Here is a 24,328-nt window from a genome sequence, read left to right as displayed (position 1 = left end):
TGAACATACCACTCGTTGAACACTGCTCAGTGAACATATCACTCGTTGAACACTGCTCAGTGAACATATCACTCGTTGAACACTGCTCAGTGAACATACCACTCGTTGAACACTGCTCAGTGAACATGTCACTCTCTGAACACTGCTCAGTGAACATGTCACTCGTTGAACACGGCTCAGTGAACATGTCACTCGTTGAACACTGCTCAGTGAACATATCACTCGTTGAACACTGCTCAGTGAACATATCACTCGTTGAACACTGCTCAGTGAACATATCACTCGTTGAACACTGCTCAGTGAACATATCACTCGTTGAACACTGCTCAGTGAACATATCACTCGTTGAACACTGCTCAGTGAACATATCACTCGTTGAACACTGCTCAGTGAACATACCACTCGTTGAACACTGCTCAGTGAACATATCACTCGTTGAACACTGCTCAGTGAACATATCACTCGTTGAACACTGCTCAGTGAACATACCACTCGTTGAACACTGCTCAGTGAACATACCACTCGTTGAACACTGCTCAGTGAACACTGCAGACAGGATGTTACGGGTGGAGCGCCCTGCCTGGAGTGTAGAGAAAGCGGTCTGGGGCAGGGGTAAAGGGCCGGGCCTCACCTCTCTCTGCATTTTCGGGCTCCCGTGGCGGCGAAGCTGACCGTGACCCCCCGCTCCTCGCCGGCCCGCAGGAGGAGCTCCTCCGGCGTCACGGAGAAGCAGTCGTCGGCACCGCTGCTCTGCGCGGTCAAAGGACACCGATCAATATCTGGCACGTTCACGCTACGGTCGACACGCAACTCAGAGATGGCTCAAGGCCTACGGTCATCATCGACAGCGTCCATCACAGAGACCGCTGAAGGCCTGCATGGTCAAACTACGGTCATCACACCCAGAATATCCATTATAAATATGGTTGAAGGCCTGCATGGTCAAACTGTGACCCCCTCCATGGATGGCCTACCCTGAGCTTCAGCTGCACATCGATGTTGCCTGCATTCTTCAGAGGGAGCGTCTGACTGGTGGATTTCCCCAACATCGTGACCAGCTGAACCACCTGACAAATGCCGGAATTACGGAAAATAAAGAGAAATAAAATCAGTGCACTACCCATGAATACACGTGGGCATACAAAGAGGATTGCCAATACAAAACAGTGAGATTCCAGGGGATCCAGTTTTTCCCATTAAATTCCCAAATGATTTATGCAAAAATTATTTTTGATGAACTATTCTTTGTGCCGAGCACTGTCTGGTAGCTGAAAGGAAGGCATTGAGCTCCTCTGGGGAGGTTCCCACCTGCATGTCTTTGGGGGCGTGAACCCGCGCCGTACCGGACCTGGCCCGCAGCTGCACGCTCCGGATCACCTGACTGGGCCCGGGGCTGTCCACCTCGATGTCCACCCGCGCGCTGTACTCGTCCGCCGGCCCCAGCGCTCCTGGGTCACGTGACACAGATCGACCAATTAGCAAAGATCCGATTTCGTTCCCCAACCTATCGGGCGTACGCCTGCTGGACGGCGCTGTACCTGAGGCGGAGGCGTACTTCTGCGGCGCGTGGAAGTGGACCCACAGCATGAAGCTTTCTGGGTTCTGCACGAGAGAGACGAGGACAGAACGCTCAGATTAATGTGCGTGCGGCTTCACGCGGGCCACTCAAATCTCTTCCTCAGTTTCATTCCCTGCATTGCTGATAGAGCATAACAATTTCAAGCTAACAATTCGTTTTTATTTGTTTATAATGCAACCCCATTTTCATTTCGATTCCAAAAGTGAAACCGCTGTTTGAACTTGGTCGTGATCGAACGCGGCGTGATCATTCATCGATACCAAACTGGAAGGAAAACAAACACGTGCTCCCTGTAAATAAATGCAGCGCTTGTGGCCGAGGCGTGTCTTTAAGCCTATGTGAATAAAGCGGCTTTGGACAGCGCTGAAACAGGCACACGCGGAACAGCAGCTCGGGGGCCTGATTTTCAGACTCACGTCCCCGTAGTTGGCGTGCATCACGTGGTTCATGACAGACGGGGCAGCCAGCGGGGCGACGCTGCCGGTCTGAAGCATCGCTTCCGTTGGCACGGCAACCGGGCTTTTGGAGAAGGTGAAGCAGCGCCAGGCCGTGGCATTCTGGGAGGGGGGAGGAGGGAGGGAAAAAAAAAATACAAAGCTTTGATGGTCAGCATATTCGACAAATTCATCAGACACAAGCCAAGGTTGAGGAAGAGACCATTCAGAATCATGACAGAGGTCCAGTGTCATGACAAACTTGCCACCTGACAGGCTTAGATGCATTTAAGTCAGGGATCTGAAACTCAAATCCTGGAGGGCTGCTCTGTCTGTCTTTGATGTGTTTATGTGCTTAAGTGCTTAAATTAAGTCATTAGGCATTCACAAAGCTTGTGGGATTTATGAAAGATGTGCAGACCACTGATTTTGCGCATATCGTAGATGCATCAGATGAAGAATGCAAATTGTTTGTAAATCGGATGCACTTGCCTGCTCGTGCGATTACCATAAGAAAACTCCCTAGCAAACAACAGCCATGGCATAGTTTGTTTAAGCTATTTAGCTATTTAATGGGAAAGTAAAAACGGGCTATAACAATGATATATTTAGGCTAAATTTTATTGAAATTATGAGGGTAGAAAATTCAAACTTCTCTTATGAAGATATGTTCAAACTCAGATTTTGTAAAAATGTGCTTGCGCACAGTTTACAATCAAACGTCCACGCATGTTTCGTGAAAGAGGCCCATTGATTGGCAACAGACGCTCCACTACGCACACAAAGTGTGCACCTTGTGTCCAGGGCCTAAATTAGTTTCTGATTGAAAAGAAATCACAGAAAGCGGCAGACCGCTGCCCCCTAGAGGCTGGAGTTTGAGACCTGGTCTGAAAACAGCACTCGCTGCACAGACGGGCTCGCGGCGGCCCACGCGCGGCGGGGCAGGGGCTCACCGCGCTGATCACCAGGCGGACGGGCACCGTGGCGCGGGTCCTGTTGACGAGCTTCAGCGGGAGGGCCCGGGCGGAGCCGCCCGCGAGGTCCCCGAAATCCAGACACCCCGCCGCGCCGGCGTCCACCTGCGGAGAGAGGCCCGTTTTAGCAGGGCTGCGGGTCAGCGCGAGAACGCGAAGGGCGTCGACCGAACGCAAAGCCTCGAAAAGAACGACAGGAGGGTCGCCAGGCAACACGGAACGCGTCCGCGAACGAGCGCGGCCCGGGACCTCCGTCACACACCCACCTCCAGGGAGGGGTTCTCCGCCATGGCGACCAGCACCACGCGCTTGGCGAAGACCTGGGCGCGGGCGGCGGCCTCCGCCTCGGCGGCGGTGGGCCAGGAGGACACGCTGAGGGTGCACTGGTACACCCCGGCCCGCGGCGGGACCAGCAGCACCTTCTGCTCCTCCGTGCTTTTGGGCCCGATGATGGTCTTGTTCTTCACCATCAGCCACTGGTAGGGGAGCGAATCCACCTGCAACAGAGAAGGGGTCTGCTTCAGACAAGGAGACCATAGAGGGCACCGACCAACCTTAGGAATATGAAGACAGCCAATGAGTAAGCCTTTATCGCTCAATTCCTCCACATTCAAATGAGCACCTAGCAAATATCTATGGTGGTGTGGTGTGCGTGTGTGATAAAAATCTGAAAATATTCGAGGAGCACGAGAGTCCTCCATTTCAGCGTGGGGCGGGGCCTCTCACCTTCTCCCCGTCGATGGCCAGCCCGCTGACGGCGATGCCGACCTGCAGCCAGCGCTCGGTGGGGTTGAAGATGCTCAGCGAGGTCTGGGACGCGATGCCCACGCAGCAGCTGCCGGGGAACCGGAGCTCGTCCGGCACCACCACTTGAGCTGCGGAGTGGAAGCACGGGGGACGGTGGCGGTTAGACAGAGCCATTACAGCGTCTCCACATAATCAGACAGGGAATCGCACAAACTGCATTCATCTCTTTAGGCTTGCTCCTGTGGGGCTTTAGGCCAGGGTTGTCCGTAAAGCGTATTGTGACAAGTGCTGTAAAATGTGCTATACAAATAAAATTTGATTGATTGATCTCATCGTTGTTTCTCACACTTAAATGTTTCCATACGCCGGAGTGCCAGCAGAGGTGACAAAATGGCGGCTGAGCGCGTAGGCTGCTCTTACCGCTGAGGTCGGCGAGGCCTGCGGTGCTCCACACGCCCAGCGCGCCCAGGGGGCCGTAGGGCTTGCCGGGGCCCAGCAGGCCGGGCTCCAGGGGGGGCAGGTGGGCCCTGTGCAGCTGGGAGGCGGCGACGTAGCCGTGCTGGAGGGCCAGTCCCGAGGGGGGGTTGGCGTGGGGAAGGGCGGGGCACACGCCGTGTGCGTAGCCCGGGGCGACGGCGTAGGGGTGCAGGGGGACGTCGCCGCCCAGGTACTGCTGCGCCAGCGGGCCGCTGTAGAGGGGCCGGCCGGCCAGGAGGGAGGGGACGGTGGGCGGCGGCTCCAGCAGGGGCCCCCCCTGGGGCTTGAAGCCGGGGACGTAGCGCAGGTCCTCCGCGGGGTAGGAGGGGGGCAGCCCGAACCCGGCCACCTGACGAGGCTCCCGCTTGTCGGGGGGGGCGCCCGCCCACAGCGAGGGGGGGCCCGGCTCGCTGGAGGGGCCCGGCTGTAGGAAGTTGAGGTTGCCGGAGTAGCCGGAATCCCCCGGGGCGGGGCGGCGCGGGACGGGCTCGGGGCGGCGCTGGGGGGGGCCGTCCCGGGGGTCCGGGTCCGAGGCGTAGCGGGACCCCGGGCTCCGGGCCTCTGGCCGCCCGTCCGGGCTCTGGCCGCGGGAGGGGCGCGGGTCCAGGCCCAGGGGCTGACCCAGCGGGGCGTTGGGTCGGCTCTGAGGCAGCTCCTGCTCCGTCAGCGGCGTGGGACTGGAGCGCACGATGGTGGTGCTCAGGGCTATGCTGCTGTTGCCCTGGAAGACGAGAAACAGAGCCACTGTCACCACCACTATTTTATTCCTACTGTTTTAGCCAGCTGCCTTAGCGACAGGGTTTGGCTCAAAATGATGCTCTCCTCAGCAACGTAGGTGCTACATTCTGCAGAACACCGTGTTCTCCACGGCAACGGGCACACTCAATTCTGGTACACACTGTACTCTCCTCAGCAGACGGCGCACTACACATCCTGAAACATTTTCTCAGGGCTACTTCAGTTCTCCAAAAAACCTTTTCATGTCAGCGAGTGATGCTGTAATGGATTTACCTCAAACCCTCACGCTGTTGGCCGACATGCTTTGGCAAACATATTGACTCGGTTCTGATTATCACTGCACTGGCTGCTGCGTGTGCGTCCACAGAAAAAGGAGGGTTTTAGTGCAATGTCAAAAGAAAGCAGAGTGCCTTCAAGCGGCCCGAAAATCAAAGTGCTTTTACAGCCGAGCGTTCTGATGGTCAAAGCGCCCGCGGGGAAACCGGTCCCGCCCGGTGAGGGGTACGCTAAATTCTGGAACACATTAAAAAACACAGCTGGGATGCCTCTCTCAGCTGGGCGGGAAGAGGGGAGCGTTTCGGCTGAAGGGCAGAAGGGGTCCGGAAGCGGCGTGAGAGCGGGGTCGGCGGTGTTGGCGGGCGGCTCACCGCGGCGCTCACCTTGCCCCGGTCGGGCGAGGGCAGGACGGTGCTGTCGTTCAGGGAGATGTAGGTGAGCCGGCTCAGGCTGGGGCTGGAGCAGTGCGACTGGGGGGAGAGGGTCTCGCACCCGCGCCTGTCCGCCGGGCCGCCGGGGGAGCCCGGGGACGACACCGTCCTGCGCACCGGGGGGAGAGGGGGGGAGCAAGGGGAGGGGTTAGCGCAGTTCAACCGTCTGACAAAGTCAGGACTAAATTCAAATGCCTCAATCTAATTTTCTATGACAGGATTTTTAAAAATACAGTAGTGAAACTATACTTCGGTTGACACGCCATTGCTGACCTCTAATTAACATATGGGAAGTTAGGGCAGTTTCAGTCATGAAATAGGCCTTACATCCAAATAAAATACCCACGTGCTGACGTGACATTAATACACAAAGGTTGAGTGATTGAAGGAGAAAGGGCTTAGGGTACAGTGACTAGGGGAGTGAGAGCTTAGGGTACAGTGACTAGGGGAGTGAGGGGTTTAGGGTACAGTGATTAGGGGAGTGAGGGGTTTAGGGTACAGTGACTAGGGGAGAGAGGGGCTTAGGGTACAGTGACTAGGGGAGTGAGAGCTTAGGGTACAGTGACTAGGGGAGTGAGGGGTTTAGGGTACAGTGACTAGGGGAGAGAGGGGTTTAGGGTACAGTGACTAGGGGAGTGAGGGGTTTAGGGTACAGTGACTAGGGGAGTGAGAGGTTTAGGGTACAGTGACTAGGGGAGAGAGGGGTTTAGGGTACAGTGACTAGGGGAGAGAGCGGTTTAGGGTACAGTGACTAGGGGAGTGAGGGGCTTAGGGTACAGTGACTAGGGGAGTGAGGGGCTTAGGGTACAGTGACGGGGGGGGGGTTTAGTGCACAGTGACTAGGGGAGAGAGGAGTTTAGGGTACAGTGACTAGGGGAGAGAGGGGTTTAGGGTACAGTGATTAGGGGAGTGAGGGGTTTAGGGTACAGTGACTAGGGGAGAGAGGGGCTTAGGGTACAGTGACTAGGGGAGTGAGGGGTTTAGGGTACAGTGACAGGGGGAGGGGTTTAGGGTACAGTGACTGGGGGGGGGCTTTGGGTACAGTGACTAGGGGAGTGAGGGGCTTAGGGTACAGTGACTAGGGGAGAGAGGGGTTTAGGGTACAGTGAATAGGGGAGAGAGGGGTTTAGGGTACAGTGACTAGGGGAGAGAGCGGTTTAGGGTACAGTGACTAGGGGAGTGAGGGGCTTAGGGTACAGTGACTAGGGGAGTGAGGGGTTTAGGGTACAGTGACTGGGGGAGTGAGAGGTTTAGGGTACAGTGACTGGGAGGGGGGGGGGGGGGCTTTGAGTACACGGAGGGCAAAGTAAGAACAGAGGGAGGAGGGTCTTACCCATCAGCACTGGGGAAGGAAGTCTGGCTTGGGGACGAATGCGTGAGAGGGGAAGTGGACGGTCTGAAGGCACAGTGGGATTCCTCTACTGCTGCACGGGGACGCTCTGAGGGAGAACCCGCCCCCTCCACTGAAAAACAAGAGCAACAATCAGTGCCAACATATTGTGCTTTACATGACTCTCAGCAGTGATTGTATACTAGAATGTAACTGTCTGTCATATGTATATATTTATATATTTTTTATATTAAAAAAGTATCCAATAGCAAAGAAATGTCAATATTTTAAATGGCTGGGGTCGTCAGGGTTGGGTCGGTTTCCGGTTTTACCGCTCCGGTCCAGTGTACGAGCTTAAACCGGTTTGATTTTATGCGAACCAACTGAACCAGCATTTGTCATTATGAGATGTAGCCTACTGGCAAATTAAAAAGTAGCCTAAATCAGCAACCTGTGCCGACGGCGCTAAATCAAACTTGTATTGCATTAGTAATAAACAATATGACAACGTGATTAACATAATATTATGTTTGTTTATAAACGGAGCCACTAGTGTCTGAGTGCAAAAAAAAAATAAAAAAGATTGACAGGCCGTGCGCAATTTAGTGCCGAGGCCGGCAACAAGGGGATCCAATTTCATTATACAACGGCTTGGCTGAATACTCGATTCTGATTGGTCCAAGGGTGGGCATTATTTCTCAGCAAAGGGACACCTCGGACTTTTAACAGTTCTAAAATCAATGTGCTACAAAATCCAGCATTCTAAAGCAGTTTAAACAGCAACTTTCGCTTTTGAATTGTTGTTACATCCCCTCCCCTTTTCAATGTCCAATTTCACAACTGATGGTAACGTTGAATCACATTTCTAGTTACTGTTAGCTTTACAAATCGGAATTGCCCCTTATTTGGACAGTAGAATAGGCGTTACGCATTTAACTCATGGCTACGGATGCATTCTCATCCGTATGTTTGTGAACGATTGCGTTTATAGTAACCGCTGTTTTGAATACAATTCAATAGTTAGCTAGCTAGCCGGGATAACAAGCATGCCGTGAGACCATTCTGACCTAAAACCAAGAACTTTAATATTGGCTAGGTGACAAGTGACGGCGAACACATCATAAAGCTAGCTGGAATTCAAAACCCGTTTCAGAGGGTCTTAGAAAGACGTTACGTATACACTGCGCGACCACACCATTTAAAAAGCAAGACAATGCTAGTGAGATTAATTTGATTGACTTATAGTTTCATGCAGTTTTATTAAATAATGACAAAAAAGACCACAATTGGTGCTAATTGTATGGTATAAAACGAGAAGGAACTATTTTTTCTTGATAGCATCATTGTTTTCATAGAATTAACGACCAGAGGTTTTTGCTTAACAACCAAATAGAACTACGAACTACCAACTACAGTTCTTGCATAACAACGGTCCAAATAGAACTACCAACCAGAGTTTTGCTTGACAACGGTAAAGCCGCTACACTCTCATTCATGGGCTCTCATTATGTTCCACTCGGGAGCGGCTAAGTCACGTGCGAAAATTCGGTATTACCGGTCCGGTCTGGTATTTGGCTTAATATCAAACCAGTTTGAAAATGTTTACATCGGCCCAACCCTAGGGGTTGTAAAAAATTTCAGACCTAAATTTGGGGTCCTGAGCCAAAAAAGGTTGGGAACCCCTGCCCTAGGGTTCGCTTATGTTAGAGTGTGACATTTAGTACACCCCTTTTTGGTTTTATTATTTTTTTTTAAAAGGGCTCTGCACTTGGGACAATGCTGAAGACCATGGTCTACAGAAAAACACTAACTACATGAGCCCCACTGCTGAAATGAAATGAGCAGAAAGCATAATTTGTAGTCCTTGTAGACTGAAATGGAAATGAAGCAGGCACACTGGAAGAGGCCGTCTCCACACACTGATAAAAGGACACGGCACTCACCGGCTTTGCTTTGAGCTGAAGGCAGGTGGCTATATGGGGTAAAGCCCACATGCTTTTCCACAGCGCTGTGGCCAGGCGGCTCTCGATTGGCTGTGCTGGGCCCCGCCCCCTCACGCCCATCATTCCCTTGCCAGAAGGGATTGGGAACAGGGCTTCTGGGGGGCGGTCCTGAGGGCAGGTCCCGCGGACGGGGGGAGGTCCTGGGGACGGAGGCGGGTTCGTCCGGCACGACCGATCGGGGGGTGGGGACAGGGACAGGGGTGGGGCTGGGGGCCACGCCCCCGCTGGCCGGCGGTGCCTGGGAGCCGCCCCTGTTTGAGACGGCAGGGCCGGGGGCCCCCTGCTCTGGACGGCTCTGAGCCGGCGCGGGTTTACTCGCTGGCGCAGAATGAGCAGAGTGGGGGGCCTGCCCCGCCCCGACAGACCTCCTGCTGCCGTTGGCGGACGCGGCGGGACCGCAGCTGGCCTTGGGGCGCGGGATGGAGCTGCGCCTCGCCTCGGGCTTCCTGCCGGCCCCCCCGCCGGGCCGCGCGTTGGAAGGCGGGGCCGCCGCCGAGCTCTTCCTCTCTTTCCGCCGCGCTTCCGGGTCCTCCTTCCCAGCAGGGGGCGCCGCGGCGGCGGCGGTGGCGGCGTGGCTCGCGCGCAGGGTGGACGCGGCGGAGCTCCCGTCGGCCCAGCCCAGGATGTCGAAGCTGTGGCGGGAGGCGGAGCAGTCGCTGTCGCTGCCCGAGGTCTCGGCCCGGCGCAGGTACTTCTCCATGTCGAGGGCGCTGGGCACCGCCCCCGCCGCCCCCGACGACGCGGCGCTCCTCTGCAGCGCCTCCAGCAGGGCGCTCCGGTCGGCGGCGGCCGGGCGCCGGCCCTTGTCGCGGTTCTTCTTGGACAGCTCCATGATCATGGCGGCCAGCTGGGCGGGGTCGGAGCTGAGCGAGGCGTCGGCGATGGCGGTGGCGATGGTGCTGATGCTCAGCAGCAGGTCGTTGCTGCTGTTGGGGGAGTCGCCGCTCCCGGCGGGGACGCTCTGGGGCTCGGGGGCGAGGGCCCGGGGGTCCTGAACAAAAGGACAAAAAGAGAAATTAATGGAAAACAAGACAGGCTTTCCAGCTTCTTTCTTCTTTCCCAACCAAAATCGAATCAGACAAGAGCTCTCTCCTGAAGCATGTTTTTATGAAAGCATATGAAAAGTTTAAAGCTGTACAGAAAGCCATTCGGTTGGACCGTTTGTTCAGAGGCAGGGACTTCTGCCTCCCGGAGACGGCCGAGCTCAAAAAGTTGTAGAACATGAATTGACTAAACGCTGTCATGGGTCTGTGGTGCGGTACACAAAACTGAGCACTGTTCAATCGAACTGCAATGCATTTTATCCTCGATAGACCGTTCGCCATTCAACAGAACTAACGTGCTCCGTCTCATGCATACGACAATTAACCAAACGGCAACAAACTTCCTCCCAAAACACATCACGTCCGAATTAGTGCAGAGCAGGAAGTCCTCGGTACGCTTCGCATAAAAAACTGACCTTTGCTTCTTCCTTCTCGGGGGCAGCGGGCTTCTCGTCCTCTCTGTGCTCCGTCCTTTCAGACGACCTCTCCGCCGTCTTGTTCAGCTCCTCTGCGGGGACAGCGATGGACAGGGCATGAAATACAGCGATGGACAGGGCATGAAATACAGCGATGGACAGGGCATGAAATACAGCGATGGACAGGGCATGAAATACAGCGATGGACAGGGCATGAAATACAGCGATGGACAGGGCATGAAATACAGCGATGGACAGGGCATGAAATACAGCGATGGACAGGGCATGAAATACAGCGATGGACAGGGCATGAAATACAGCGATGGACAGGGCATGAAATACAGCGATGGACAGGGCATGAAATACAGCGGGACACAAACCGACCGAGGCTCGCCACGGAGGACTGAGGACGTCAGAGCCACCTGAAGGGCCGGGTACTACCGAAAGGCTTACAGCGATGGAACGAGAGCACGACGGAGCGGGAGAGCAGAGTTTGAAATTTCCAGAATTTTCCACAATTTCTCTAATTCACTTCTTTTTTTTTTTTTTTTTTTTTAAAAGGCTGTGGTCCTTGCAACACACAATGATAAAAAAAGAAAGAAATTTGTAAAAAGGAAACAAGCGAGGTGCTTCATTTACCTCAGTATTTTTTTTCCCCTCATTTTCCCCACCAACGTAGGTTCCCTTCAAAGCGAACGACAGACAGAAGTAACGGCGGGGAGACCCAGGCAGGGGAACAGGTAGGCTCACCTCGGTTCATGGTGTCGTCCGCGTCGCTGTTGAGGAGGGTGTCGCTGTGCACGGAGCTGCCCCTGGAGGAGAAGTCTGAGGGCCGGATGAGGGCAAAGGGTTCCCTCTTCTCAGGGGAGGTGATGACATAGCCGAAAGAGGGCTGGAATGGGGGGGGGGGGGTTAAACATTACGATGTGATCCAATCGCCCTCATTCACATGCACACACAGCCAGCAGACAAATCCCAAAAACCCACCCCCCCCCCACCCCCCCTCTGCGTACTGACGAGCACTCATCCGGGAGACAGCCGGGTACTCAGCTCGAGAAGGCACACAAAGGAGGGCAGGGCGCTACAGCATTCAGATATCAGGAACAAGGCCTTTGATCAAACGCCCGGAGCTTAATCTAATCTCGCTCTAGATTAAGCTCAGATCCCCGGTTAAAGTACTGAGCGCCAGCTTCAGGGAGGTTTCTCAAACCGACTCCGCGCGCCGCGCTAAGGGGGGTGGCGGTTTAGCGGGAGACCAGCGTTCGCGCCGCAGCCCAAGCAGGGGTTAACTCCAGCCTCTAGCGTCGAGCGGCGGACGGAAAAAAAGCCCAGTCAAAGCCCGGAAATGAACTTCCAAACCGCAAATTCAAAACTCGTGTTTTTCGAGGGGGGCCGGCTTCAACGGAGCTCTCTCTCCCACCGCTCCCGCTTCGGCTTCCGCGCGAACGCTCGTCTCCCGGGAAACCGCCGGCCCCCGTCGAGAAACGCGAGCGTCAATTTGCAGCGCTGGAAAAGTTCGTTTCTGGAGAAAGACCGGCTTAAAGCCCCCAGCGCGCGCGAGCTGCACTGCAGTTACAGCGGCGGCCTCCCCCCGCGGGGGTCTGGAGCGGAGCGGAGGTTGGCGGTTGACGGCGGAGGGCGCTGACCCTTTTCACGCGGTCCTCCATGCTGTCCCCCAGGCAGCCCAGGGCCTCGGACCTCTGCAGGAAGAACTCCCCCAGGGACAGGCGCAGGTAGCTCTGGTTGCCCCGCTCGAAGTCGGAGGAGACCTGGGACGCCCTCATCAGGATGTGGTTGCTGCTGGGGAGCCTCCACGAGGTGTCCCCCAGACCCAGACCGGGGCTCTCGGCCGCCATCTGCTCCTCCTGAAGAAAGCAGGGGAGTCCGCGTTAGAACAGGAGACGCCACAGCACCCTCTGAACATTCAGCAGTGGATTCATTTATAAATAAATAAAAGGACAGTGGGTAAGGAACTGGGCTTGTAACCGAAAGGTCGCAGGTTCGATTCCCGGGTAGGGCATTGCCGTTGTACCCTTGAGCAAGGTACTTAACCGAAATTGCTTCAGTATATATCCAGCTGTATAAATGGACACAATGTAAAATGCTATGTAAAAGTTGTGTAAGTCACTCTGGATAAGAGCGTCTGCTAAAATGCCTGTAATGTAATGTAATTTAACTAACCTAATCTATGGCCAAATCAGAGCTTGAAATAATTTAAGTTTTTTGCAATATTCTAGGTGTTTCACACTAAACTCCAAGGAAGGCTGTCTGTACTGAGGACAAAATAAAAAGCTTTGTTTCACGCAACAGACCTTCCCCTGGGGTTTTATCCTCCAAGAGAACAAACCTGCTAATGGATAGGAAATCTCAGCCAAGTTAAAGTGAGAGGATATCTTTCAAGCGACAGGAAATCTTCAGCTGAACTGACTTCTCTTGAAAACCATTCAACGCTGCACGAGAAGGCAGCGCTGAACCGTGAGATGATATTTATATTTCGGCTCTTAGCAGAAACTCGTATTCAGAGTGGCTTACACAGATCGCGTCTCACAATTCAATTTACACAGCTGGATATTTTACTATAGCAAGTACCTTGTTCAAAAGAACACCCACAGCACCTCAGCTAGGAACAGACCCCACATCCTATACAAGTCCAATTCCTTCACCAATCATACATACAACCATTCATCACGCGAATGGCATCAGCGATACTTAAATCGTGTCAAGCTCTCCACTGTTCAACACCAATGACTTTCATTAACAATGCCAGCCGACCTGTATGAACTGGTTCTCCTTCTCAAATTCCTCTTGATCTTCAATGATCTTTTCAATGGCGTTACCTGTAAAAAGACAGACCACTAAGGAAATGGGGAAAAACACAAAGAAAAAGGAGCTGATACACCACCATTCACCGTGACCACAGGTACTAATACTCCAGTAGAAAGTGACTAAAACTATTACCATGGTGTATATTAGTTGAGGCACAGGGGAACTGAGTCTACGGCTAAAATCACAAGCACAGTTTTCTCTCCATTGCTGGGCCCCGGCCCGATACTTACTGCCAGAAACGAACTCTTCCGACTGGAACTCGCTGGCCACCTCTTTCGGGAAATTCACCTCCGCCTCCTTTTCGAACGAGGAGTAGTAAGCCAGGTCGGTCACCCATTTGCCCTCCTCGTTCTGGTAGACCACACTATGAGCGACGTTGCCCCCTAATAATAACAAGAAAAGCTTTAATGTCATGAACGAAAGTTAAATCCTCAGAAACATACAGTTAAAATGTCCATCTCTTTAAAAAAAGTCACAGTGGCTTTTTAAAATTTGTAACTAAAATGATCCGTGCAGAACTTTTGGATTTGCCTTTTAAGAGCCTTTCCAGCATGTTCTGCACCACACGCTTAACTCCACTTTGCTCCGGCACACCACACACTCCGGAGCGCAGGCCAACTCAAGGGTGTGAAGGTGTTTTTAAAAAAATAAATAAAACGGTTCCAAAAAGTTTGTGCATTGCAAACAGGCAGGAGAAAGAACTGGCGGTTTCACCCACAGAAGCCGAGCTTTCATCACGGATCTTCTTGAAGCTGGCCGCTTTCGGCTTTCAGAGCCGGGAACACGAGAGCGTCACAAAGCCAGCAGGCCCTTTGATACGCAGGGTTCCCCACAGTCTCGTTTAACTATTAAAACAACCGTCGGCCATTAAAACCACTTCGCGTGGAAAGCAGCATTCTGAATAATACAGCAGCGGATGTGCAAGCCATCCTAATGCAGACTCACGGGACGCTAGCTTTGCTGAATCCAATAACGTTCCAAAAACAAACAAAAATTATTTTTTTAATTTATTATTTATGCCAAACAGCTGAGCAGCATTTTTATTGTAACATTTATATTTTCTGAATATATATGAACAGAAAATCCCATTGCTAATTAGCCAAGTAAGCAGCGTGTGAATTTATCATGAGGAACCTGTGAAGGCTGAGCTAATTTTGCCGGACTCGCTGTTCCCATGTTGTGGGAGCTTGCTTTCATGCAAGTGGGTATAGCTCTGGCTCTGCCGTCCGAAATCACTAGGGCTACCGTGAGAATTTAACCTGTTGGTCTCGTATTTTCTCATCTTCTTTCTCTACAGGCGAGACATTTTTTATACAGTCAATCCAATTTTGGACACCACATACTGTACATGGTTTCATTTGGTAACACAGTGATTTTTTAATTTTTTTAAATTTTATTTGGGCACAACGTGAGGATAAATATGTCTAATTCCCAAATTAATTTGTAATAACTATTACAATTAGCTATTAGCTATTGTGCAGCGGTGTACATGCACGTTCCCCACTGCAGACTGGGGAGAGCGAAGACATCCGCTGTACCCCCCCAAAACGTGCGGTTCACAGCCGCTTCACCTCACACCTCAGCCCACGGCCAAGCTCGCACGGAGCGGAGTCAGAGGAAGACATTTCATTCGCGGCTTTGCAGTCCACAGTAGCCACAGGTCAGGCAGCCGGGGAGAGACCGTCCCATACCCGAGGCCATGCAATCACCTGTTACGCGTCGCCCTATGGCAGGGGTGCGTCCCGGACTCAGCCCAGGAGCCCTCCCACATTGTACTCCTAAAAGCGCAGCGTACTGTAATACTTGGGGGCGACATAACTCAGCAGGTAAGAGCGGTTTGTCTGGCAGCCGGAGGGTTGCTGGTTCGATCCCCCACCCTGGGCGTGTCGTAGTGTCCCTGTGCAAGACACCTAACCCCTAATTGCTCCCAACGACCTGATTGGTACCTTGCATGGCAGCCTTTCACCGTTGGTGTGTGAATGGGTGAATGAGAGGCATCAATTGTAAAGCGCTTTGGATAAAACCGCTATATAAATGCAGTCCATTTACCATTTAGTTGGTTTCAGAATCATACCAAGCATATGTGGTTTTTCCAGTTTAAAAATTAAACAAAATAATGTATCATATGCTGACTATTGATCATTTCAGCAGAGAGGCTTATTAAAGCCTACCGCTCTCTCCGCTCTCACCTTGCTGGAAGTCCAGCTTTGCGCTGTCCGGGGGGCGGTCCCAGATGTCGTCCCCCTCCTCCCCCCGCCCGGTCTGGGACAGGTACTTGGCCTCGAGGGAGGCGGCCCGGGGCTCCCCCTCGCCGCTGCTGTCCGAGGGCTCGGGGACGGTGGAGTAGCCGCAGGGCCCGCCCCGGAGCCCCAGGGCCCCCTCCTCTTCCTCCTGGCCAGCGCTCGCGCTGTGGGACGGGAACGCCTGGGAGAGGTGGAAGCTGCTCTGGAGGGTTCCCTGGAGGAGGGCGGAGCCCAGCGCGTCCGGCGGCCGCCAGAGCCCGCCGCCGTTCCACAGGTAGAGGGAGTCCAGCGGCCCGTCCGCCGCCGCCGCCGACTCGGCGCTGTCCATGGCATCCTGGGAATTCAGGAAGTCAGCGAAACCTTCAGCGCGAATAAAAACTACCTCCCCCATTCTGAGCAGGCCTCACTGCGCGCTGCTACAAGTCGTTTTTTTTAATATGAAGTCAATCATTCAATAAATAAATCTTTAATTGTATAACTCATTTCCTACAACTGAATGAGAATGCAATGCACTTCACAAAAAAAGAATTTTTTTTTTTTTTTTTCCATTTAACCTTAAAATGAAAATGTAAAGCAGGCTTTTGCATTTTCGGTTGAATTAAGTCACAGCTTTTGCGCTCGTCGAATGAAAACGAAATTGAATTGCCGATTTGCATTTGCATTCGTATTCTGGCGCAGACACGCTCCCATGCACCCCAGCGAGTGTGACAGCAGTGGAAAAGCGGTTCCTCTGCAGGAGCTGGAGAAAGCAGCGCATTAGCACAGCTCACCAAGGCCTCCTGCCGGTCCAGAGTCATGCTCCAGTTCACAGGAGACAGCCTGGGCGGCCCCAAGCCGGGGGCAACGAAACCGCCCTCTCCTGTACCCACCGGGCCCACGCGGTCCCCCATCTGAAAGGCACAAATAAGAGGCCTCCCTCACACATACATCCTTTCTGGCTCCTGTGTTTAACCTAATGCAACTGGGATTTCCTTAGTCTGGATTCAGGGTTCCGAAAAAAAAGGTATCGGGGTATCACTATTGCAAAATGTAAGATCAGTTTTCAAAGTTTCCACGGGAGGATGAACAGCTTTTACATGTTAAGGTTAATATTTTTGTTACTGTAATAATATTTTGACATTTTAACATGTTAGACGCTTAAGTGAACAGTGGCATTGGTGGCTCAGTGGTAGAGCTCCTGCCTGCCACGCCGGCGGCAAGGGTTCGTATCCCAGCCAATGCCCCCAAAAACCCCAAGCCAGGATGCGCAAGCCAGTGCATTCTTAGTGCCGGTCCCAAGCCAGGATAAATGGGAGGGTTGCGTCAGGAAGGGCATCCGGTGTAAAACATACGCCAAATCAAATATGCGGATCATAAATCTGAACACTCTGCCGTGACACTCTTTTCGCAGTGAGATTGTATGTAAAACAGGAGCTGAGGTCACGCAACACACAGCATTCTGGATCCCTGCTGTAAGGACTGTGCGCGTAATTACAGTGTAATATATGCCTGAGTCTCGACACGCCAGCAGAATTCTAACCACTCGGGGGAAACCTTGAATTGCTCCAGCTTTAATTTCCATTCGAAATCAAGCACTTTCAAGGGTTTCTCAAGGGCCTGTGGGAAGGGAACCCTTCGGTGCGCACTGGAAACGCCTGGTCGTCTTATGACGTCCCATGCTAGCCGCTAGCAGTCGACGCGGCATCGGCAGCCGAGCTCGAGCGTCCCCGGGGTGGAGGGGGCGGGGCCTCGTACCTCGCTGTGTCCCGGGACACTGGCCCTGCTGGGCGCAGGGAGAGAGGGCACCCCGTGCCCGTCCTGGTCCCCGCCCGCGCCGCTGCCCCGCGGACCGTCGTAGGCCTGGCCGCCGCCCGGGGGCAGGGGGATGGTGGACACGCCGCCGTCGTTTCCGTCCTCCTCGCTCCCGCTGCTCCCGTCTCCGCCCCCGCCGCCGTCGCCTGGGCGACAGAGGACAGGCGGGCTTGTATTAAAACCGAGCACAGAACTGGACTCTGTATGTCAGTAACACACAAAGGTAATATACAAACACAGATATACCTATGCAAATTTTATGGTTTGCAAAGTTTTATTTCTTAACACTATATTGCACCAAAAACCTCCATCTTCATAATCAACATCTTTTCTATGAGGGTGATAATTCTGTACACAACGAAAAAAGATTTGCACAAAACACCTAAAGTATGGTCACTACCCTGTAAAACGCCATTATAAATGGCATGCACCAGCGTGCTCACATTCCTTACCTGTGATTGGTGGATTTATCACCTGGCCCTCAGCCGAGCGTCTGAACTCAATGCCGGAGTTGGCGGGGGCGTTCCGGGCGGCGGCGGGGAGCGGCTCGTCGTCCGAGCTGCCCCCCTCCAGGCCGGGCCGGAAGTTTGGGCGGTGGCTCTCCCCGACCTGCGGGGGGCCACAAGCGCGAACGCAGTCAGACTCCAGCCCCGCCCAGCTCCACAGAAACCCCCCCAACCCCCCCCCTCGGCGCGAGCCCTCACCAGCTGTCTGGAGGTGCTGGGCAGCAGGAAGCGGGGCCTGGCGCTGCCCAGCCGGCGGGCCGCCTCCAGCTCGTCCTCCGTGTCCTCCTCGTCGCTGGCCGGGCACGAGTCCATGCCCGTGGCCGCCAGCCGCACGTCCGGCATCTGGAAGTCATCCTGCCCCCAGCAGGCCACCAGAAACCGACGGTGAGACACAGGTCGTGAGAGACAGCCACAAAACACCTGGGATTCAACAGTACCGGGAGGCAGGCACGCGTGTGTGAGTGCGTTGCCCTGTCGGTGAGTGTGTGTCCGAGTGTGTGTGTGCGTGCGTGTGTGTTATTGTCCCTCCATCGCGTTGATCGCAGCCACAATGCATCTGCATTCCACATTCCAAACAAAGATCCAATAACGAACAATGGAATATTGGAACATGTTCCTCCAACACTGGTTATGCAGGGATGGAATTTCAACCAACCCCCTCACCACCCATACCACACGCACACACACACACACACAAGCACAAACGTTTTCTTTCACAGTGAATTAAAGGGCTGAACAGTTCACAGCATCAATGTCTCCACCTGGTCAAAATCATCCAGGAAGTTGTATCTGTTTTTCTCAGGTTCCGCAGAGCCCGGGTGAGATGAATTTTCCGCAATTCCAGTCTGCCCCTAGAAATCAAGAAGCAAAAAAGAAATGGACATGTAAAAACCTGAAATGACATAAAAAGTGAGAAAGAGGAGGTAATGATTATGTGCTTAATATTAATGAGGCAGATAGATCAACCCCCCCCCCCCCCCCCCCCCCCGCCCCCCACACCACCCCTGTCGCATGGCGACCACGTGACGGACAGACTCACAGTGGGAGGGATCTCCTGCCCCTCGACCCGCCCCCTCTGCATGGCGGGCGGGACCAGCTTGTTGAAGTACAGCTCCAGCTCGTCGTCCTGCAGCTGGTCCACGTCGATGTCATCGTCTGCAGGCCGCAGGCGCATGACAAATCACACGCCACACAGCGGTGAATCATTGCAGGACAAAAAGCACGTCGGACTCACATTACACGTTTCAGAGCAGAGCCGTGAGACGGTCATACTGCTCACAAAAGCCTCAAACCCGCGCAGACCAAAACCTCACCGAAAAGCATGAAGCTTAGCACAAACCTGAAAACTCCAGAGCCAAAATGCATCCAGCTCCACACCCAAAGGTTCAGAAATAAATAATGCACCCTGGTCAAAAGCAAGCGAGTCACCTTTTTTTGTGATAAATTGTTGTCATTTATTATTATTTTTTAAATCACTCTGTGATGAGGCTATAATTTTAGACACAGTGTAATAACATTTACGTCTGATTTATTATATTTGAAATAGAAGCCATTCGTGAGTTGACATGCATTCTGTCTCCGGCTTGCAAATGGACGGATCTATCACAATATGCAAACTATTTACAGTGCCTGCAGTCTGCAGCATAAAATCTATCAGCTAAAAAAACAGTGTAACATGCTCCGCTCTGTTAGACCATGTCTCTCCTGAGAGAGATAGAGAGATTGAGGGCTCTGGTGTAATGACACATCGTCGAGCTGGAGGCGGAGACTGGGCCCACCTGTGGCGTCGCTGTTCAGGCTGTACACGGACAGGAGCTTCTCATTGGCCACAAAACTGGAGACGCTGCCGCTGAGGCGGTCGCTGTCGCTGGCCGAGCCCTCCTCCTGCACCTCGGGGAGAGCGTGTTTACCCTGTGGGGGAGGGGGGGGGGGTCATAAAAACCCATTCAGCTTGAGGACTTGCATTAAATTTGATACGCAAGCACAGTTTTAAATCAGTCCGTCTATAAAAATTGACATGCCATAGTCTCAAGAGGACTGAATGATGTCTCAACATTTCATTGATTCACAAACTGATACCTTCATATCCGTGACATCTCTAGCTCCCAGGTGAGAAAACGTAATTAGTCCAGTTGACAGGTCTAGAATAAGAAGCAAAAGACACTGATCAATATGTATGCATCATTCCCTTAATTCATGCGAGGGGGACCGTAATATTGTGTGTTGTGCAACAAGTAAAAAATTATCGTTGGTAATAAAGTGACACAAACAAGCATCTGTTGCAAGGACTGATTATGAAACACAACACCCTTCCATACGGTCTGTTTCTTTACTTCCCTGGCTGACAAAAACAAACACAGGAAACATTCTGGGGAAAACGAAACGCAGCAGTTTATCATGAACTCAGCAGGGAAACCTCAGCACTTCTGTCATACGCAAACTTAATAAAGAACGAAAAATGTGCTGATAGGTAGGCTAAAGACAAAAAACAAGTCCACCGACAGGGGCCTACTGGCTGACTGCAGTTCGCCAGGCTGACGGTGAGCCGGGTGCTGCGTACCGTCCCCGTGCTCAGAAGCACGCTGGGCAGGGGGGTCTGCCTGCAGGGGAGAGCCCTGTGGGGGCGCTTTGAGCCTGGCAGTGGACTCCCCCTCATCCAGGTGGATTTTAACCAGCATGTCTGACAAACGGTGAGCAGCAATGAAGTCGTCCGCACCATCCCTATGAGGAGTTTAGGAAAAAATTATATAATGTATAAAGGCATGTTTAAACACATGCACACACACAGTAATATTTGATCCATCGATTTAACCACTTATTGTTCCGTTATATGAATTACAATGGCTTCATAACTGCACATAATACAGGGTATGGAAAAACATTCACACAAAAAAATTTTTTTTTATAAAAATAAAAAACAGATCTGGGTCAAATATATATTTAAAATACTCTGGAGTCTTCACATTCCACTAAAATTCGAAAGCACTCACATTTTCCAATTAAAAACATTGCTAATATGAATTCTAATACATGTTACTAACAAACGTACAATCAAAGAAGACTTATCTTCTGGATATTGCTGAAAATAAATACTTCCTATAATATGGTATTTCAAATAGTTACCTGACCCAGGTCTGACACATGCATGCATATGTTTAGCCATGCATGCACACTAATTACAATTACTGTGTTTTCAGTCTTCTTAGTACCACTTCAAAGAATGACTTCATATGTGACTGCGCATGGACACTCACAGGTCATCTTTGAAACTCAGGGCGAACTTCCCCCTCTGTCCACTGGAGGGCTGAGAGTTGACCAGCGAGAGCTGCCCATCCTCCAGATAAGATGCCTGGATATCAGATATCCTGCAAACATGAATGGATGCACCGTTATTAATATCCAAATATTTTTCTATCACACCAGGAGTCTCAAACACAGATTCTTCAATGCCGCATTATGTCTCAATTCTGTGAAAAAAATGGGTGTACTTATGGAGCAGCATTTTTTTTTTTTTTAATGTAATGCAAATTGTTTAAAAATGTAACCACTCTTAAGTGGCAACCCACAAACTGTTACTTTATTTATATCACTCAAGATTCTACAAGATCTATCAGTCCATAAATTTTACTTTGATATGGCTCTAATTTGGGAGTTTATGAGAAAATCTCATAAATTCCCAAATTAGAGCCACCGGCCATAAACACAAAAACAGAAGCACGAAACCTAAGCATAAATATAGATACTAATTTCAACTTTCAATCCCACATGAAGACCGTTATAAAAGTATATTTTCATCACCAGAACATCTGATGCCAATACAAGGAAATTAGTACACCGTAGCAATACATCATACCAGAAGGATAGACCACTGCAATGCACTAGTCTATCTAGCCTCCACTCTTCAAAATAACTCAGTGACAATTAGCACAAAATGCAGCAGCACGTATTCTGACAAAACAAAAACACAGCACGTATTAAAACAGTTTTGACAAATTTTCACTGGCTATGTGGTCATTATAGACCTGCTTTCAAGGTTATCTTACTTGTTTTCAAAGCATTAAATGGCTTAGCACCCAAGTACATCATCATTCTCTTAATAAAATATCAGCACACCTCAGATCTGCAGTAGTTCCAATGAAAAAAGTACAAAGAGTGGAGAGGTTTCTTTCTATTCTCATGCCAAGCTATGGAACTCTCCAACTACTGTATTAAAGGAGCACGATAAGATTATTATAACCATAAATATTATTGTTCCAGCTGCTTGCTGTCTGAAGCTTACATGAACTACCACAGCATGAGCCAGCTAAAAGCATAACCAGCTTTGGTTTAATCAGAGCCATACACTTGTATTTTTTTTTCCTGTCATCAGCGTTTTCCTCCAGGGCCCTGTTTCACAATGCATGATTACAGAGTTAGCCAGATAACTGCTTCAGAGTAAAAGCCCAGAACCCTCCCAAATCTGGAACATGGACTGAAGTAAAAAGAGCTGTGCCAGGTTTTACTCAGTGCAGTTATCCAGCTAACCCAGTAATCCTGCTACATGAAATACACCCCCCCACCCCACACTTCCACAGTAGTTTGTATTTGCTATCCACCAAAAGGGAAATGAGGGCATCAGAGGCCTCGTTTCTGGGCCAGGACAGGAAGAGAACCCCCGTGAAGAGCTACGGGACGGGAGAGGCGCTCGCGGGCAGCGCGGCCCCACCTGTTGTCAGCTCCGGCTCTAATTTTAGCCACGGTGGAGGCGGCCACGGGCACCCCCAGCCTGGAGCCCAGTGTCACGTTCCCCAGAGTGCCGTTGCCGCTACCGAGCGAGGCCGACAGGAAGCTGGGGAAGGGCTCATCTTCAATGTTGTGGAAGCTCTCTGTCATTTTGGGCCCGCTGGCTCCAGTTCACCTGCTGGACATCATCATCCAATGGGGGAAATAAGGCGACTGTGCTCAATGACAACACTTAAAATCAGCCCTCATTCAACCATACCATAAACATGCAGCTTGACTCAATACGAATAAAGAGTGATGAAAGTTACCCTCAAACTTAAAAAGTAAAAACTTCACCAAGTATGTGCTATATCCTATAGTTCTGTACCCATAATATGCATAACATTTGTTAAACATGTGATGAGTACAATAAAGATTTTCCCATGCATAGAATTTAATTAAAACTGCGAGCAGCATGTAGTCCCACGTACATCCAAACCGCATTTATACATTTTATTTTCTATTATCCGATCGTGTTTGTGTTTATTGTATATATTTATACACAAACCCAAGGCATAGATGGTAGAAAATAGAAGCTATCTACAAAATAGGCGAAGGCAGAGTTAATCTGTTAATTCATCGTAAACAATGTTGTTAAAAAAAAAAAAGAATAATCAGGCATACAAATGACCATTCTAATAAATAAGAGCAGAAACCCAGCACAGAAAACACAGGAAAAAGTTGTGGTGTTTCTATCAGTTCAGGTTATGGTGCGAGCTTGACAGCTGCGTGCAAAAGGTAAATAGCGAAATCGGTAGGTGTTAGTTACAACCTTCCTATTCAGCGTTAAAGTTATGAGTGTTTGCTGGAAACCACTGGTAAACGATGGGTATGGTTAAATTGGCTAACGTCGGCTAGCTAGCTAACTCAATTTGAGTGCATTTATTAACTAAGCTAGGGAGCTCGATTGGTCCAACAGGCAACGTAATGATGATAAACATAACTTAATAAGCTGGCTAAATATAACGAAAAGTTTAACAAAAGCAACAGCGTAATTAATACATAGTTTCCAAACTTTTCTGTGTTTTGGTCTTGCGCATCCTACGCAAATAAAGTCAACAAAATACAAAGTATCCAGTGCTACAAGGCTTTAACAAAGCCATTCGATTTGAGCAGGGTTTTATCGTCGCAGGAAGAGTTAGCTCAGACAGTTAGCATTAGCTGGCGAATTAGCCAACATCTCAACTTTCTCAAAATGCTACCAAACAGCAAACATTAGCTTGCCAAAAAAATAACTTTGCAAGCTCGAAAGCGAACATGGATGGTTTAGCAACCACTGACACCTCCCTAAAAGTTTATGTTCCGTTTTTATGGACGTACCTTGTTTTCCACTCCGTCCAGAAAGAAGTTCAATTATGACCAACTCCAGATTCGCTCTACTGTTTGCAACGCCACTACTAGTCAGCTAACTTAGCTAGCTTGGAAACTGCTAGCTAGCTAGCTATTTTAAGTGGAAAAAGACTACTGTTTGAAGTTGTTTTGAGTAATACATGCACGAGATATATTTATAGCTAAATAAATATATAAAGACTGTTTCTTTTAATATAGTTGAGAATAGTCCACTTTTCAACCGCCAAAACTTCAAACTATAGCGGCTTTCTCTCTCCAGTTATCAGCTTTGCATACTGATCGAAACAAACCAGAGCATTGCCCACTCAAGGGTTCAGAACTATCCGGTAGGATAATTCACAGGAAGCCCGCCTCCAGTCGTCACTTTAAGTAGGCGGGAGAACACGCGAAAGCCATAATTTCA

At 51.0% G+C, this 24,328-nt stretch overlaps 1 protein-coding gene across 5 annotated transcripts in view; it reads right to left on the bottom strand.

The window, feature by feature from the left end:
- Nucleotides 1–24,229, bottom strand: part of cep192 (centrosomal protein 192) — a 46,631-nt gene extending 22,402 nt beyond the window's left edge. The window contains exons 1-30 of one of the 5 annotated variants that reach the window (XM_035378932.1): nt 23,896–24,229; nt 22,520–22,714; nt 21,069–21,179; nt 20,375–20,535; nt 19,894–19,955; nt 19,593–19,725; nt 18,854–18,969; nt 18,576–18,665; nt 18,013–18,168; nt 17,761–17,917; nt 17,252–17,454; nt 16,288–16,407; nt 15,464–15,851; nt 13,505–13,657; nt 13,221–13,303; nt 12,095–12,313; nt 11,199–11,340; nt 10,449–10,540; nt 8,930–9,980; nt 6,990–7,119; nt 5,597–5,765; nt 4,155–4,932; nt 3,714–3,862; nt 3,254–3,484; nt 2,967–3,092; nt 1,996–2,136; nt 1,539–1,602; nt 1,309–1,448; nt 975–1,067; nt 632–750 (exon numbers count right to left, since the gene is read on the bottom strand). In XM_035378932.1, the coding sequence (XP_035234823.1) occupies nt 632–750; nt 975–1,067; nt 1,309–1,448; nt 1,539–1,602; nt 1,996–2,136; nt 2,967–3,092; nt 3,254–3,484; nt 3,714–3,862; nt 4,155–4,932; nt 5,597–5,765; nt 6,990–7,119; nt 8,930–9,980; nt 10,449–10,540; nt 11,199–11,340; nt 12,095–12,313; nt 13,221–13,303; nt 13,505–13,657; nt 15,464–15,851; nt 16,288–16,407; nt 17,252–17,454; nt 17,761–17,917; nt 18,013–18,168; nt 18,576–18,665; nt 18,854–18,969; nt 19,593–19,725; nt 19,894–19,955; nt 20,375–20,535; nt 21,069–21,179; nt 22,520–22,686 (5,744 nt within the window). In that variant the 5' untranslated portion in view covers nt 22,687–22,714; nt 23,896–24,229. The remainder of the gene's footprint in view (nt 1–631; nt 751–974; nt 1,068–1,308; nt 1,449–1,538; nt 1,603–1,995; nt 2,137–2,966; nt 3,093–3,253; nt 3,485–3,713; nt 3,863–4,154; nt 4,933–5,596; nt 5,766–6,989; nt 7,120–8,929; nt 9,981–10,448; nt 10,541–11,198; nt 11,341–12,094; nt 12,314–13,220; nt 13,304–13,504; nt 13,658–15,463; nt 15,852–16,287; nt 16,408–17,251; nt 17,455–17,760; nt 17,918–18,012; nt 18,169–18,575; nt 18,666–18,853; nt 18,970–19,592; nt 19,726–19,893; nt 19,956–20,374; nt 20,536–21,068; nt 21,180–22,519; nt 22,715–23,895) is intronic. The other 4 variants (XM_035378947.1, XM_035378952.1, XM_035378962.1 and 1 more) reach the window with 4 other exon arrangements.
- Between the last annotated feature and the right edge of the window lie 99 nt (nt 24,230–24,328).

The sequence above is a fragment of the Anguilla anguilla genome, chromosome 1, assembly GCF_013347855.1.
Source record: "Anguilla anguilla isolate fAngAng1 chromosome 1, fAngAng1.pri, whole genome shotgun sequence".
Taxonomy (NCBI): domain Eukaryota; kingdom Metazoa; phylum Chordata; class Actinopteri; order Anguilliformes; family Anguillidae; genus Anguilla; species Anguilla anguilla.
The sequence above is the reverse complement of the archived record's forward strand: the minus strand, read 5'-3'. Positions and strand labels throughout refer to the sequence as shown.